The sequence below is a fragment of the Colletotrichum gloeosporioides genome, assembly GCF_011800055.1.
Source record: "Colletotrichum gloeosporioides strain Lc1 chromosome Unknown consensus_82, whole genome shotgun sequence".
In the NCBI taxonomy this organism is placed as follows: domain Eukaryota; kingdom Fungi; phylum Ascomycota; class Sordariomycetes; order Glomerellales; family Glomerellaceae; genus Colletotrichum; species Colletotrichum gloeosporioides.
The window spans coordinates 89,069-105,049 of record NW_025544727.1 but is presented as its reverse complement, the minus strand read 5'-3'; the positions used below and the strand labels follow the sequence as shown (position 1 = coordinate 105,049).

The 15,981-nt window shown below is 45.2% G+C and overlaps 3 protein-coding genes and 1 pseudogene across 4 annotated transcripts; 3 read left to right on the top strand and 1 right to left on the bottom strand.

Moving 5' to 3' along the window:
• Positions 1 to 1,683: 1,683 nt before the first annotated feature.
• On the top strand, positions 1,684 to 3,427 carry GCG54_00009999 (uncharacterized protein; the record flags this gene model as incomplete). Its single annotated transcript, XM_045409934.1, has 10 exons — positions 1,684 to 1,733; positions 1,794 to 1,924; positions 1,975 to 2,114; positions 2,233 to 2,262; positions 2,319 to 2,391; positions 2,442 to 2,569; positions 2,622 to 2,658; positions 2,712 to 2,862; positions 2,915 to 2,985; positions 3,042 to 3,427. The coding sequence occupies 10 exons, from the start codon at positions 1,684 to 1,686 to the stop codon at positions 3,425 to 3,427; spliced, it is 1,197 nt and encodes a 398-aa protein (XP_045258969.1).
• Positions 3,428 to 5,647: 2,220 nt separating this feature from the next.
• GCG54_00009998 (putative transporter) lies at positions 5,648 to 7,203 on the bottom strand (the record flags this gene model as incomplete). Its single annotated transcript, XM_045409933.1, has 5 exons — positions 5,648 to 6,318; positions 6,376 to 6,508; positions 6,655 to 6,858; positions 6,913 to 6,978; positions 7,030 to 7,203. 5 exons carry the CDS (start codon positions 7,201 to 7,203, stop codon positions 5,648 to 5,650), a joined length of 1,248 nt encoding a protein of 415 aa, XP_045258968.1.
• Positions 7,204 to 9,587: 2,384 nt separating this feature from the next.
• Positions 9,588 to 10,514, top strand: GCG54_00009997 (Endoglucanase-4; the record flags this gene model as incomplete). The annotated part of the gene is made up of 1 exon (XM_045409932.1): positions 9,588 to 10,514. The coding sequence occupies one exon, from the start codon at positions 9,588 to 9,590 to the stop codon at positions 10,512 to 10,514; it is 927 nt and encodes a 308-aa protein (XP_045258967.1).
• A 430-nt stretch (positions 10,515 to 10,944) lies between these two features.
• GCG54_00009996 lies at positions 10,945 to 12,493 on the top strand (annotated as a pseudogene). The gene is made up of 3 exons: positions 10,945 to 11,497; positions 11,551 to 12,369; positions 12,427 to 12,493. Coding segments are annotated over exons 1-3 (1,439 nt in total).
• Positions 12,494 to 15,981: the final 3,488 nt, after the last annotated feature.

Sequence of the window (15,981 nt, the reverse complement as noted above, 5' to 3'; positions counted from 1 at the left end):
GCGAAGGCAACAGAACTAGGGGCTGTTAGACTCGACCGCAATTACGTTGATTCAGCCACATCAACAACAAAAAGCAATGACTTACCCCAGGAGATGGCAGAACAGCGCCTCCAACAGCTTGGCAGAAATTATTACTGGCTGCATGTTTGCCGTCAATGGTTTGACAAAAGACTGTCTGGAATTCGCCTTGTCTGTGCGGTGTCAAAGAAATTAGCCACGTGCGCGCACAAACACGATCTTCGTTGATGACTTGACAAGTCCCTTTGGAGATTAGGAGTGGAAGAGTGCTTACCCGGAGACGCTAATAACGAAGGAGAGAAGGGAGGCAACAACGGCGACCGAAGCACGCATTTTGATTGCAGCGAGAGTGAAGGAGCGGATCTGGAAAAGAGAGAATTAAACGAGCGATCGACGCGTCGGTAAGGCTTTCGATATTTCAAGAACAGAACAGCAGAAATGGGCTACCGAGTGTCAGTCAAAAGAGGGTTCATTATTAGCGGCGATCATCACGACTTTAAATACCAGTCAGTCGCGGAGCTATCTAGACCCATGGTGATATTTTCTCGATGTTAACATCTCAAGCTGCCAAAAACCCCAGATGCCAGCATCGTCAGGGTGAGATTCCGCTCAAATCACACATCTGGCGTCGCAACACCGCCTCCTGACATGCCCCAGAGACCAGCCCCAGGAAGCCAAGCCTTCGGGCAAAGCCGACGGATGTCGGGACCGCTGGCTGGCTATGTCAAGGACCACCAACCTTAAACTTATCGGAAGAAGATCGGTCCTGGACGCGGTACCTCGCCTCAAGGGACCACGAAGTGTATGCCCAACTATCCATAGTAAGGTTGATCTAGAATAACGAGGGATCTGGATCAGAAAGATTCCAAAGATGATCAGACCCTGTGGCGTCGTCACGTGGCTCACGCCGTTCGCCTCCCATCTCCATCCGCCATCCGCTAGAACCGAGAGATCCAATCTTTTCATTTGCTCAAAAGTCAAATAGTCTGGGCGAGGCGTGCCATGATGAAGCAGTCCGGCAGCGTAACTGCCGTGCGCGACGTTAAAGAGGCGGAAAGCTCGCAGACACGCGAGTCAGGGTCGCTCGAAGGCCACCATCATACCGTTGCATGGTGCGTTTGACCAAAAAGTCTATTCGCTGGGAGAGTTGACCGTATTTCCTCATCGCACCGCTTGGACATTCCCGCACAAACACCCATCCCACGTGCGGCACGGCCTACGAGTGCCGTGCGGACGAAGGAAAAAAGTCCCTACATGAGGTACATGAGGGAGTTCCGATCGACTCCATCCCCAAGCTTTCCCAGCAGAGTTTCCCCAGGGAGCCCTTCCTCGTCTTTCTCCGTTTCAAAGTTTCCCATCTATCCCCATTACCCCCCAGTTCCCCCCTCTTTTGTCGCCAAATTTCCTTTTCGCCGCACGTTGGGCAATACGTTCATCGTCAGTCGACCCTGAAAATCGTCGTTAAGGTCGTCGAAACACCATCGCGGGCCCCCGTCGTTCCCGCCCCCGTATTTACCGATCGACAATACCCACATCGGCGCGTCGGGTCGGCTCTTCCGGGTCGACGTATAGCGAGGGATTATCTTGATGGGTTCAACATAACAAGCCGCTGGCAGAACGCAGCAGGGAAAGCTGGAGCCATGATATCGTTGGAGGTTAGGGAAGATGTGGCGATCCGTGGTATCAATCATGGGCCGCAGCCACTTGCGGGAAAGGTCATGAGCATCATCGTCGCCTTGATCTCGGCATGCACGCTTGCAAGTTTATTTGGTCAGTAACTCTAACGCGGAACGGTGTTGGACTGGCAGGAGCTGCGCACAACCTCAAGGAACAATTCTGAAAGCAATTACAGCCATGCGAGTATCGACCGTGAAGGACTGGAGGGTGTTACCATACACAATGTGGCGTATGGGCACTCCACTACCCGATATCCAGATGACTCTGACAATTTTCTAGTCGTACTCTGCATATATGTTTTCTCTTTTCTTTTCGTCTTCGGGACGTCAATTCTACAGTTCGGATTCGGAACCGACATGAACTTTGCAGCATGCTCAGCGGCAACGCTCTTTTGCCTCGGCGCCTATGTGTCAACAAAGGTCAGTCCAAGTCCTAGATACGTCAAGATGCTTCTTACTGACCGTGTTTGCAGCTGGTAAGTGTTGATGCACGTGTTTGTGTATTCAACAGATTAAAGACTGACATGTGACTCCACAGTTCATATACCTGTTCATGGTAGATCGAGCAGTAAGTCATTGCTCTACAGATGGCCCCCCAAGATATCCAGCTAACGATGACAACAGCACATCATCAGACAGACATCCAAACCCCGAATGAAGTCCAAGCTCTACCTATTCAACTCTTTCGGCATGCTTGGTATGGTTCATGTGGGAATCGACAGGTGTCATGGCTAACACGCGACACAGGGGTTTTCGTCCTCATTGTGATATTGAACTTCATCTTCCGAATAACAAATTACATTGACGGAATATGCATCATTGGACTTGGCCAAAATGTGATTTTGGCCCTGATATCCTTTGATGCTGCTGTTAATGTGAGCTTCGTTCTGACTTGACTCCATGTGTATGGGCTCTGACATCTACCAGGTTTACCTCACTATCATGTTCCTGCTCCCGCTACTAAGTAAGTCCAAAGAAGCTCAAGTCCATCAATTAACGTAACTAAATCGACGACAGGTCTTCATTCCGTCAAGTATAACTTCTGGAAACCGTGGACCTTGGATTGGAGAAACCGCCGGGTTCCCCGAGCGCCACCGAATATCAGACTTCGACGTCTTGTGATCCGTACTTTTATCGGCTCATGCTGTACTCTCCTTAGCAGTGTCACGTAAGCCACCGCCTCGAGTTTTCGTGAGCTTTCCACTGACTCGACGAAACAGGAATCTAGCAGTCCTGGGCGCACTCAATGGAGAGGTTGCGTGGTTGTGTTTATTATGTTGCAACACCGACAGTAAGAAGGATCCTAGGATGGTTATCGTGAGACGGTGCTGACATGTCACTGAATAGTCTTTTTCTCGGCCCTTGTGATGAACTGGATTACATCACCTGGTCAGGAGTCTACGCTTCGAACTATCACACGACCATCACGCGTTTCACACGCGACATTACGACCAGAGGAAGACCCAAGCATGCCGCTCGACCCTGATGGAAACAGCACGAACAAGACCTGGGAGCAGAGAAGAACCCATACTCCAACAACCATAGGTCTACACTCAGCGGAAGGCGATAACCTCCAAGACGGCGAGGATTTGGAACTGAACGACCGACACTCGATGGACCACGGGGAACGCGTGACATTGGAACATGACGAAGATGACCTTGAGGAGTCGGAGGAACAGGCGTCCAGGCACTCCAGAGTCAGGGAGGAGAAACGGGGCTCAAAACAATCGTAATTATCGCCATTATAGACTGTTCGGGGTTACGTGGTTTTACGGAATGATACCAAACGCACATGGCAATATCAAAACCGGGGTTTTGGACAGGGGCATACACGGAGTCTGGGATGCTACTACGTAGTACATGAAACATATGAATGAGTAAAATAATTGTAACGAGAATTCCCGCACCCTAGATGACCGCTGAGGCCAGCGGGGGGGGGGGGGGGGGGGGGGGGGGNGCGGGGGGGGGGGGGGGGGGGGGGGGGGGGATGTGATGGTGTGATGACGAAATTACAACGGACACTAAGGTACTCGCAAACCCCGCAGCCTACCTATATGCCAGTATTCAACCACCATTACCGGAATTACGATAGCTGACAGAAAGCGTATCTAAAACGGCACCTCTAAACCGTCTAATGCGGTGACGATCGACACACGCGAAACCAAATTCCCGTTCGTCCCGTTCAGAAAAACATGGCAAACAAGAACCTTAACCATGTGAGCATGTTAATTAGAACGGCTTCACTGGAAACGTCCGCAACAAATATCGGAGAATTGTAACATAGCACTATGCATTACCAGTGCAAGCAGAGGAATGGAACGCGCGAGAGAAGAAAGGTTGATAGTTATCTGGGCAAATTATCGAATGTGCTCTTGGCAGTAGCCCTCGCAGGGATTGTGCGCGTTTTCCCATCAATGCCCAAAGGAGGTGGTCTTGGCAGCGAGTGTAATGCTTTCTTCTACTGATACCTGATGTGCCCGAATGAACTGAGCGGGTTATGCTCCTCCATCTTTCCACCTGAAATTCTTCGTAATTGAGGTGGTTTATAGATTGATCGCCGATACAATCCTTTCAAGGACATTCGTTCGATAGAACTGTACATCCCCCAAATTGGTCGCAGCATGCGCCGAACCGGCCCTGGCAGGTGCCGAATTGGCACGCCTTCGCCTCTGTGAAAAACGGAATAAAAGTCAGGAATTCCCGTTACACAACCGCGCAATTGTTACGTAGGTATGACGAACCAGCTAGTGCCAAGACGGATACGAGAGCGAGCAGGGTCTTGGTAAGTTGCATTCTGTATGGTGGTTGGTGTAGCTTCTGGTGTGGGTGAATATGCTTAAAGTTTAAACGATGCGCCGTGCCTGACGACTCGCGGATAGTGACGAACCGGGCAAAATAATTTGTGAAGACCTTGTAGAGTATGAACAACAGTTGCAGCTTCTGGGTCTGCGTCACAAAATGTTGGAAAACGTGCGATCTTATATACACTTCTAAGGCTTCTGCTATGGAATAATCCGACATTTCTATTCTGACACCAGCGGGTTGCTCCACGTACATTTCTATTCGGAGTTGATCACCAACTCCCACTGGTCGTACGCGACTGTTGAGAGACTACTGAAGCATAAGCCGCTGTAAATCAAACCTTAACGAAGACCGGCTTGTATATACGGGCAATGCTTTGACAAGGCATTGATAGGTCGGAATGCGTTCCGAGGTGCGCAATTTCCGGGGGAACCTTACTCGCTCCCTAGCTTCCAAAACATTTTAAACCCGAACCCGTCGGACGACACCAAAGACAGCCTGGGGAATGCTTGTGAAGGAATTCAGATCCCGTTGGAGAAGGGAACCAGGACCCTGACGCAAGACTCCATAAGTCAAGGTCAATCAGTCAAGGTCAATCAATTGGCGCTTGGATGGCCTGATTGGGAAGTCCACGTGTGATCAGGTACATATCCGGAAAACTACGAAATGTAATTTGGGATGAAATCGTGAAAGCCAATGAGAACGGTCACAAGAAAAGATACAGCCGCGGATGCAAACCTAGATTGACAGCGTAAGCCCTAACGCCCCGATGTGTTGGAAACTTTTCACCTTGTATGACAAAACTAAACGCATTCAACAGATGGACCTATTGTTTCAATTCCTCTTTCGTTTTATTCGCGCATGCTGAACCGACTCATACCCCGTAGCCTTGCGCCAAATACCCAGAGTAAGATCGGTGCCGGGATCCCAATGACGACCGCGATAGCAGCTAATAGACTTCCGCCAAGTCCATATCCCAGTTTTCCGAAAAGCGCTGGAACAAACAGCGGAAACACGAAAGCGAACATGGACCTCATGAAACAACATGCAGCCGACGCAGAGGCGGTGTACAGCGGATAAGAGTCGGCTATATAGGCCGAGATGCATTGGTACGATATCATAGTGCTTCCCATCGTTATCGCAATGCCAATCTATTGGTCCTGAGTCAGGATGCTGTCCCCGTAAAGATATTCGACTCTGAAGAGACTTACGTTTGGAATGAGAAAATGCAGTCTGTTCTGCGCGGACCATGCAAACAACAGCATCCCAGCAGGCGTGACGAGTGAACTAGGAATCATCAAGGGAATGCGAAATTCGGGTCTCCCTGGCTCCTCCATCCCGATCCCGGATTTTGTCTTGAGCCGACGGTAGACTGTATCCATAGTAGGGGCGCAGATTATAACTCCGATCAGGGACCCGACGGCGATCGAGATGTAGTTCAGACTTGCTCTGCCCTTTGACATCCCGTAGTGCTCTTCCCAAAGAGTAGGAAATCCGGAGATGACGAGATAGAGCAGGCCAAAGTTAAAAGCCTGAAGAATTGCTAGACTTTGAATGATGGGCTGAGTTGCAAGCATCACCCAGGGTCTCGACAAGCTGACTCGAAGAATCTTCGTCAGAGTGCGTTGCTCTCGTTCCCAGGCAGTCTGGAACTCTGGATTACGTGACTCCTTGCGGAGCTTCCTGGCTTTCAGCACAAGAAGGCGAGGTGTATATGTCTCTTTCAGCAGGAAGAATGCCACAGCCTGTACTGCGACGTTGAAGATGACGACTGTCCAGAATGCCCAGCGCCAGGTGGCGTACTGCGAGATGTAGCCGCCAACTGGAACAAGGTTAGCATCAATGATTGAAAATAGACAATGAAATGGGGAAGACGCACCAATGGGACCTAGTGCAGGGCCAATGACTGGTGCAAATTGCATCACGGCTATTCCTTTTCCGCGCTCTTCTGGGCGCCAGCAGTCTGTCAAGACGCCGCTTCCCATCTGGCCCCAACCATTAGCTGAAATCGCCTGTTGGAGCGTTGTACGAGACTAACCCCTGTTGTTGCACTTCCTCCAATCCCGGCTAGAAACCGAAAGGCGATAATTTGCCCTTTCGATGTCGCAAAGCCGCAGAGAGTGGTGAACAATATGAAAATCGTGTTCCCTACTCTGACTATCGGTGTACGGCCCCATATTTCTGAGCAAGGTGACAGTATGAATGGGCCGAGTGCGTAGGTGAGCAGAAAGATCGACAGGACGAGTTGGAGCTGGACTTGGTTGTCTATATGAAGATCGTGTCCAATCGGACCTAAAGCTGGGGCGGCAATGGAGGAGGAGAGGGGCGAAAGAAATGCGAATGCCGAGATAATCAGGGACATCTGTTTGAAAGTCAGATATTGGATGGACGCATCAGAACCCTTAGGATAACCCACTGTCCATTTCTGCCTTCTGTCCCAATTCTTGGGGTTCTCTGGGTCATGTGGTCCATCCCAAGAGACCTGATCAAAACGTTAGCCAAGAAATCTGTCAAAATGATTAGACCAACCCACCAAAAAGGACTCGGGCTCTGGAAGATGCTTGTCCTGACTCGGATCTTGTGATATCGGCGATTCCCGGCCGCAGATAGTCGAAGCTTTGCTGCTGACAGCGTCACCGCACAGCGTCGAGAGGGAACTGTTGCGGGAAGGAGACGGCCTTGACCCCCTCTCACTGTCCGTTTGCATCGTGATTTGAGCGGTCATGATCTTCGATTCGGCATGGAGCAGAAACAGGGCAAGACTGAATGTCGCTGGAGATGAAAAGACTTCGACTGCAGCCAACCTCTCGAGGAGTACTTATCCCCTCCGCTCGGTCTTCGTGGCTTCGAAGGAAGAGTTTTCATTACGAGAGCGCAAGACAACGGCATGCGCAAGCAGCAACTCGGCCAATGGCTTTGTGGGCGTTACCGCGTCGTCGTCTGGCCACAAGCTACTTACAATCCTTGCTGCCAGACAAAGCGTGCCTTGCAAGCAACCCAGGATGACTAGGTTGCAGACGACGATGCAGCAGTAGCATTTTCCATACCGGAAACTCGGGTCTGGCGCACAATCTCATTGTCTCTGGTGTAGTGTGGCGTATGGGGAAAATGACACTAGGACGGGTTCACTATGGACTACCGACGCCCCGTGCCGGGGAGCCGCAGCTGAAATTAGGTTTTCATCTGCTGGTTTGCTTTTATGACGACCTTTCACAATCGCTAACTACATATGAACGCTAAAGACAGGCAGTGGAACACGAAGATACAGCCAGCAGTAGCTCATTAATGAAACATTCCCAAGAGAGGACATAAAGAGTCTAGCCATAGAATGATAGCGTGTGCCAGAGACGGTTATTACCAATCCCGAATAACAGCAAAAATGAGTTGTGTTCAGCTATCTATTAGCCTCGAGAGGCAAAATAAAGGTCCATCCAGAATTCGAACCTGGGCTTACGGAAGGGACTGATTATTAGATCAGAATCCGACGTCCTAACCAACTAGACTAATAGACCAATGCAGTTGAATTGCTTCCTTGCTGGGAGTGCCGCTCGTGATAGTGTACAAGTGGGACAAGAGGAGCGGGTCGAAGCCCTCGTCTGGTGGGCTCTGAGAATCTTGAATGGGGCCTGTGGATCATCACGATGCTTAACCCATAATTGGTCCGAGCGCTTGGCACTTCGTCTTGCTTTGCTGCCAAACATATCAAGAATGGGATTTCGTTCAGCATAAAATTCCTGTCATTGGAGCTGTCCAAAACAAGGCAAGTCCAACTGTAGTCCAAACAACTAAGATGCTCGAGGCCTTGTTGTCACGGGAGGCATAGACGTTTTCAAGACGCCAGGTCCCACGACCCCGGTTTGTGGCGCTCAGCTGGGCGGTTAGTCTCTGCGCCGCGTTGTGGGATTTCCGATTTAAGACATTATGGAAGGCCGGGTCTTTCATGGAATGCTTTGCGGAAATACCGTGCGGTTCAGCTGAACACTAGTTGCGGCTGGGCCAGTGGGGCTAGACAGCGCCGCAACGCTGAGATGGCATTTTCATTCTGAAAGGGGGAAAAAGGCACGCGACAAGTTTTCACCATCCGGACTGCAAAACGCAACATTGGCATACAACAGACATGTCAGAATGTGTTAAGAATTGACAAGACATGGTCCAAAACCAAAAAGAAACAGCATGGGCAACCTGAGGGAGACAAAAGAATTGGACGAACAGGGAATCGAACCCTGGACCACTCACATGCTAAGCGAGTATTATACCACTAAACCATTCGCCCATTTAATTGGTTGACAATACTTGCCCTACGACTAATCATCAAGCTATTGCTGTCAGGACGGTTCTCAGCGACAGTAAAATGGCCGCCGGTTCTCCGGATCATTCTCAAATGTTTTGCCGCTTTAAGCATTGAAGTTGTTACTTTACCATCTTTCCTCTCTCACAATGTCCGATGCCCTCCGGGCTTGCGTAGCTTCCGCAGGCTACGTAGCGGCCAAAACAGAAAAGCGGAATGGCTGCCCGTCTCCAAATTGTCTCGCTGGAAGAATCCCTGATGACCGGATTGCTCTCGGCGCTTCTCAAGTAGATTAAGGTCGCATCCGGTCGGCAGAATGCGAAACTGCGGGGGAATCAACCCGGCCGAGCGTCGATCTTACGAGATCGACTGACCAAAATCACTCGAAGAGGTAGCAGTTTAAGATCCTCCGAGATTCAAGGACTTAGCCGTGCATCTGTGCCAGGCTTGATGTCTTGAATTTCCAATCTGATTGCACGACTGGGGCCCGGCCAAACAGGGCGGAAAGCAAAAGCAAAGACTTGGCGGGTTCACTGCTTCATTAACACGATGCAATGACCCGGTTGAATCCCGATGATGCACTCTGTTCTGTTGTTCTTCGCACCATGCTGGTCGTGAACGGCCCCCATACAACTCCTGGAATGGTTCACTTAGGTCACGTTGGCATCAAATAGGTTGCTATGAAGATCTTTGCCATAGTAGTGTCGTGTTTTCCTCCGAGGCTTGATGTATTTGATCGAGGGCATGGCTCGATAACATGTCCTGACTATGTGCCTACGTCCAAGACACATCTTCGAGGAATAATGTTGCCTACAGTTGCCTTCACGGCAGCGGCTCTCTTCAGTCGGGCGGCGGCCCACAGTCGCATCACGAACTTCGTTATCGACGGTGCCTCGTACAACGGGTATAACGCTAAAGTCCCCAACAACCCCAAGCTCCTAGCGGCGTGGAGCACAACAGTGAGCGACGATGGCTGGGTCAGCACAGACAGCTACGGAGGACCCAACATCGTGTGCCACCGGAACGCAACCAACCCTGCAGGCCACGCACCGGTAGCAGCGGGCGACACGATTGCCTTCCAGTGGCAAGGCTGGCCAGAATCCCATCACGGCCCCGTGGTAACACATCTCGCGTACTGCGGCTCTGAGAGAGGATCTTGTGAAGCAGTGGACAAGACGACATTAAGCTTCTTCGCCATCGACAAGGTCGGGCTGATCGACCCTAATAAGAACGCGACTGAATTCGCAACCGCCAGAGGGATCTGGGCAAGCGACGTCCTCATACAGAACAATGCTAGCTGGGTGGTTCAAGTACCATCCAAGATAGCGCCGGGATATTACGTTCTCCGCCACGAGATTGTTGCGCTGCATTTCGCGAGGTATCCTGGTCAGGGAGCTCAGCATTACCCGCAGTGTATCAATATCCAAGTGACCGGTGGAGGAGGAGATCGGCCGACCGGGACGCTGGGCACCAAGCTGTACCAGCCAGCAGAGGAAGGATTGATATACGACATCTCACAGAGCCCGCTTCCTCCGTACAAGATCCCCGGGCCGACGGTATACACCGGAGCAAAGACCTTTGCTGCTCAGACGGGAGCGCGAGTTTTATCTTCGGCCACTGCGATACCAGGAGTTCCAGGGAATGACACCAAAAGTGTGGCTGGAAGATTCCAAGAGAGTGTTAAATCGGTGGAGGAAACGCGGACACTCAGTCCGACAGCACGGCCGTGATGGAGCTAGGTCAATGATTGTACGGTTGAACACATCAGATATCCCCACGCGATTACTTTCCTCATCTGAATAGTGAACAAAAAGCGTAAGAAATTGCGTAATGGCATTGACTTCTCAATGAACGAAATTTCGGAGTGACACACGACGCTGGTAGAAACTTCCGTAAGGCGTTGATGATGGGTGGTTTGACAGAAACTGCTGGGCGCGATTGACAGTTTACGAACACCTTTTAAGGGGCGGCGCCCTTTGCCGATCCACCGGGGCATTTGGCCGATCTCACCCCGCCCACTTCCCCGCGCCTACATCAACTTGGCCGGGTCTGCCAATCGGGGACGGTTCAATTGTAAACATCATCCTCACCAACTCATCCTCACCAACACCATTTCGAATTGAGTTCCGGTTGTCGATACACACAGGCAGCTATCGAAAAATGATGCAATGGACAAAACTGTTTTCATCCATCTCCGGCCAAGTGAGGTCATACTCCTCGGTGAGGACTTCGTTATCGGGATTGAAGATCAACGCCGACCGACTGCAAGAGACTCTTCACCACACGTGTCAATGGGGAGCTGCGCATAGATATGGCAAGTAAGTACGATTATGTTTCTATGGCTTTGTTCTTCCTGTTTCGGGCAGCTGCTCACAAACTTATTGAGTGGTAGAGGTGCGACAGAGACTGGCATGGCTCGCCTTGCCCTGTCTGATGATGACGCCAAGGTTAGACGCTGGTTTGCCGACGAGGTGACTGGAAACCTTGGTTGCGATCTCGCCGTGGATGAGATGGGCAATATGTTCGCAAAGAAGAAGGGTTCTCTCAATTCAACGAGCCCGATGACCGCCATGGGAAGCCATCTCGACACCCAGCCAAGAGGTGGTCGATACGACGGGATCTTGGGTATCATGTCAGCGATTGAAGTAATGCGCACCCTTAAGGAGAACGGATACAAGACACAATATGATGTTGGCATTGTCAACTGGACAAAGTGAGTCTGCTGGATGACTGTCCATCAGTGTTATCATAGCTGACTCAAACCAGCGAGGAAGGAGCCCGCTTCCCTATGTCAATGATGGCATCAGGTGTCTGGGCCGGTAAGGTTCCTCTTGAAAAGGCCTGGGCCATGGGCGATATCTTCGATCCATCCGTCACAGTTAAATCCGAGCTTGCCCGCCACGGCTACATCGGTCCTATTGCCTGCTCCAGCCAAGGCTATCCCCTCGGCGCGCATTTCGAGCTTCACATTGAGCAGGGTCCCATTCTAGAAGAGAACAGCAGGAAGATTGGTGTTGTGCAGGGTGCGCAGGCATATCGCTGGTTCACCTTCACGATCAAGGGCCGCGACGCGCATACCGGCACGACACCCCTCAAGTCTCGATCGGACCCCCTTCTTGCCGCGTCCAAGATGATTGCAAGCTCCAACGCAATCGCGAAAGAGCTCGGTGCCTTGGCCTCTACTGGCGTCATAAAGATCCCTCCCAGCTCATCCACCAACACGATCCCGTCTCAGGTCACCTTCACCCTAGACATTCGGCACCCGGAAGATAGTGTCGTCGACGACGTGCAAAACCGCGTACTCGAGTCGTTCAGTACCATTGCAAAGGCGGATGGCAGGGGAGTTCAGGTAGAATGGACTCTCGACACGGACTCGCCTGCAGCAAAGTTCCATCCTGATTGCATCAATGCCGTCGAGGATGCTGCAACGGGACTATTTGGTGCTGAAGGATGGCTCCCGATTACGAGCGGAGCCGGACATGACAGTGTCTATACAAGCAAGGTGTGCCCGACGACAATGATTTTCGTTCCTTGCAAGGACGGTGTGAGCCATCATCCCGAGGAATACTGCAGCCCCGAATATTGGTAAGTGAATTGGTCACAATCCATCAGAGAATACAATACAAAACTAATGAAACACAGCGCGAACGGTACCCAGGCGCTTCTTGAAGCAGTGGTGAGCTATGATAAGTTGAGGGCTAGCAAGTAGTCGCCGGCATGATGAAATTTCGAGATGAATGTTGAGTATCTCAGTCAGCGCTCCCCGCAAGGCAAGTAAACTTGTCAAGTTCAATCAATCAATCAATCAAGTATGAAGCTATCGCCAGTCAATCAAGTCAAGTTTAAGCCTCAAACTTGATTAATTGCCTTGACTCTTTTGATAGGGATCATAATATGGATTAAATGAATATTCTACTACTGAATATCCCTGCCCTTCCCTGCCCTTCCTCATCTGCCCTCTACTTTTGATAGGACCCCCCCTAGTAGGGTATAAATTGCCCCCTTTTATCTATCTAGCTTCTTCTTTTTTTCCCCTAAGCTAATATTATTATGACGAACTTAGTGTGATATTCTCTAACCTCTTACCTTAGCTTAGGTATTAAGTAATTCCCTTAGAGAGCTTAAAATCTACCCTTTAAGATCTTCTGGAGATCTATATTAAATCTATTGTTTTACTGCTGTTGTCCTCTATCCCTATCGTCTATTAGCGTCTTTTGAATATACTGTGAAGGTGAGGGTATCATTAGTGCTACCCTCTCTTCTACCTTGCTTATTCTATATATTATAACCCATTATGCATAGATAACAGTTAACTGACCTACTTAGGCGTCGGGCGGCTAGGATAGGTTATTTATACTATAGAGTTAATAGGAATAATAGGGAACTCACTTAGAATAGAAGAACTATAGTATAAGTTATATAATAATAAGATAAAGAAATAATTAGTAGAGTATAAAAAGAAATACTTAGTAATTAGTTAGTATTACTAATTAATTATAATTACCTATATATTTAAGTAATTACCTAAAAGTAGATAAAGGATACTATTTAGGACTTATATATAGTATAACCTAAACCTCACTTAAGGTTAGACTTCTATAACTCTTTAGTAATTAACTTAGTATTTATCCTTATAGATACTTTTAGCTTACCTTTACTATAAATCACTTATTAAACTTAAAACTAATTACTTTAATCTCTAAAAGACCTAATCTATTATAGCTTATTATTTATAACTTAGACTATAACTTTAGTATACTATTATAATATATTAATCTCTAGCTTCTATTAGTAGACCTTACTATTAAATAGCTAACTATAATATTTTAATTACTCTTATTTAGTAAGTTAACTATTAATACCTATTAATAGTAAAATAATAAGTATATCTTTATATACCTCTATTAAGTTACTTACTCTAAGGACCTCCTCCTCTTTATAGTAGCTAGTCTGAAACCTAGTTAAAAAACTTAAAGGAGCCCCTATAGTAATAGACTTTAATAATAAAGTAACCTTAAAGAAAGATACTTATAAATACTTTTAAGCTAGAGTTAAGAAAGGAGATAATAATATTACTAAGGTTTAAACTATATATAATAATACTACTATAAAACTTTAAAACTTTAAAGAAATAATATAATAACTAAGAAATAGTTCCTAATATATTATAGACTTAGAAAATAAAGTTATCTAACTTAGAGGATAAAATAGTAATACTAATATTAAGGAACTCTAAGAAGAAATCTATACCTTATATGTAGTTACTAATATTATTATAACCTCTACTAAAGGATAATAGAAGCTTAAGCTTAATACTTTAATTACTTATAATAGTACCTTTAGATAACTTAAGTTATTCTTAATCTAAGTTAAAAATTATTAAAACTTCTACTATAGAGACTTTACTAGCTAAACTGAGAAAGTTATTTATACTACTACTTATTTATAAGGATAAGCTTTTAAATAGTTTAAACCTATCTAAGAAAAGTTCCTTAAGTATAAAACCTTAGATAAATACTCTACTAAAACCTATAATATCTATAGTAGCTTTAAAGGATTTAAAGATACCTTCTACTCTCTCTTCTAAGACTTAAATAAGAAATAATAAGTTAAGAGAGACCTTATATAGTTATAATAGATAAAGTTAACTAAAAAATATACTACTATATTTAGATAACTTAGTATCTAACTTAACTTTATTAAAGAAATTAAGATCTTTATATTTTATTAAAGACTTAAAAATAAAGTTAAAGATAAGATTATTAAGATTAACTATTTTAAAGACTTTTTTTAGTATACTAACCTTACTATTAAGATTAATAATTAACTTTTTAAATACTATAAAGAAAAAAGTGAAAAATAATAAGGATTAAACTTTAGATATAAGTATTAATAATAGCTTTAGTAGAAGTTTAACCCTTAGTAGAATAATAATAGACCTTATAATAACTAGAGTAATACCTATTAGAGTATTACTTATAGATAGTATAGTAGACCTATAGATCTTAATATAATAACTAAACCTAATAATAAAAAACTTTAAAACCTTAAGTGTTATAACTATAATAAATAAGGATATATTACTAGAGATTATAAGTAACTTAAGAAGTTTTTCTAAAAGCTAGTAGCTAAATAACCCTAATAGGTTAATACTATTATTAAAACCCTATATATATCTTAATCTTAAACTAAATACTATAATAATAATTACTAGATCTATCTTAAAGATAAAGAAATATTAGGATACTACTTAAGGGATAATAACTCTAGATAGTTTAAATATAACTTAACTACTCTAAATATATATCTAAAAACTTTAGTAATAATATATATTAATAATAGTAAGATTTAAAGGAAAACTAGAGAATAACTAGATAAGATACTCTAAGTATAATAACTTAAATTAATTCTTAGTTCTACCTTAAAAATAACTAATAGTTAAAGCTAGACTAATTATAGACTTCTAAACTAAATTACTTATATAATACCTAAAGAACTAGAGAATAATAATAAATAGAGATTCTTATACCTCTAAGTAACTAAAGAAATATACCTAAAAAGGATCTAAAAAGAACCTTATAACCTACTTTAGGAAAGATAACTTAGCGCTATACTCTTATATATAGAATAAAGAAAGTAAGTATATAGAAATCCTATTAGAATTAAATAAATTAATTAGGAACTTAAAGAATAGATAAGGGAGGAATCTAATAATAAGCTAGATTACTAATATAACCCCTTAGAAGAATAATAACTATTTAATCTTATAAATAACTAAACTTTTAGAGAAAGAGAAAACTTTTCTTATAACTTAGATAAACCTTATAATATTATATACTAATATACTTAGGTAGAGATTATTTATAAGCTTATTTCTAGTGTAGATAATATTAGCTCTAAAGAGGAATCTAAGAGGGATAATATACCTAAATAAATTATATATAAATAAATTAACCTATATAATAATAAATAGTTTATTAAACTCTATAATATACCTAATATAAGGCTAAGAATATATTATACTTTATAATTTAGGACTAAAGATCACCTCTACTTTAGAATTACTAACTCTAATTATTAATACCTCTTTTAGGTATAGTGTTTCTTTAATTACTATGAAATTTATATAGGAGATAAGTATAACTACTATTTCTAACTTAGATAATATAATAATAGCCCCTTATAAAATATCTATAT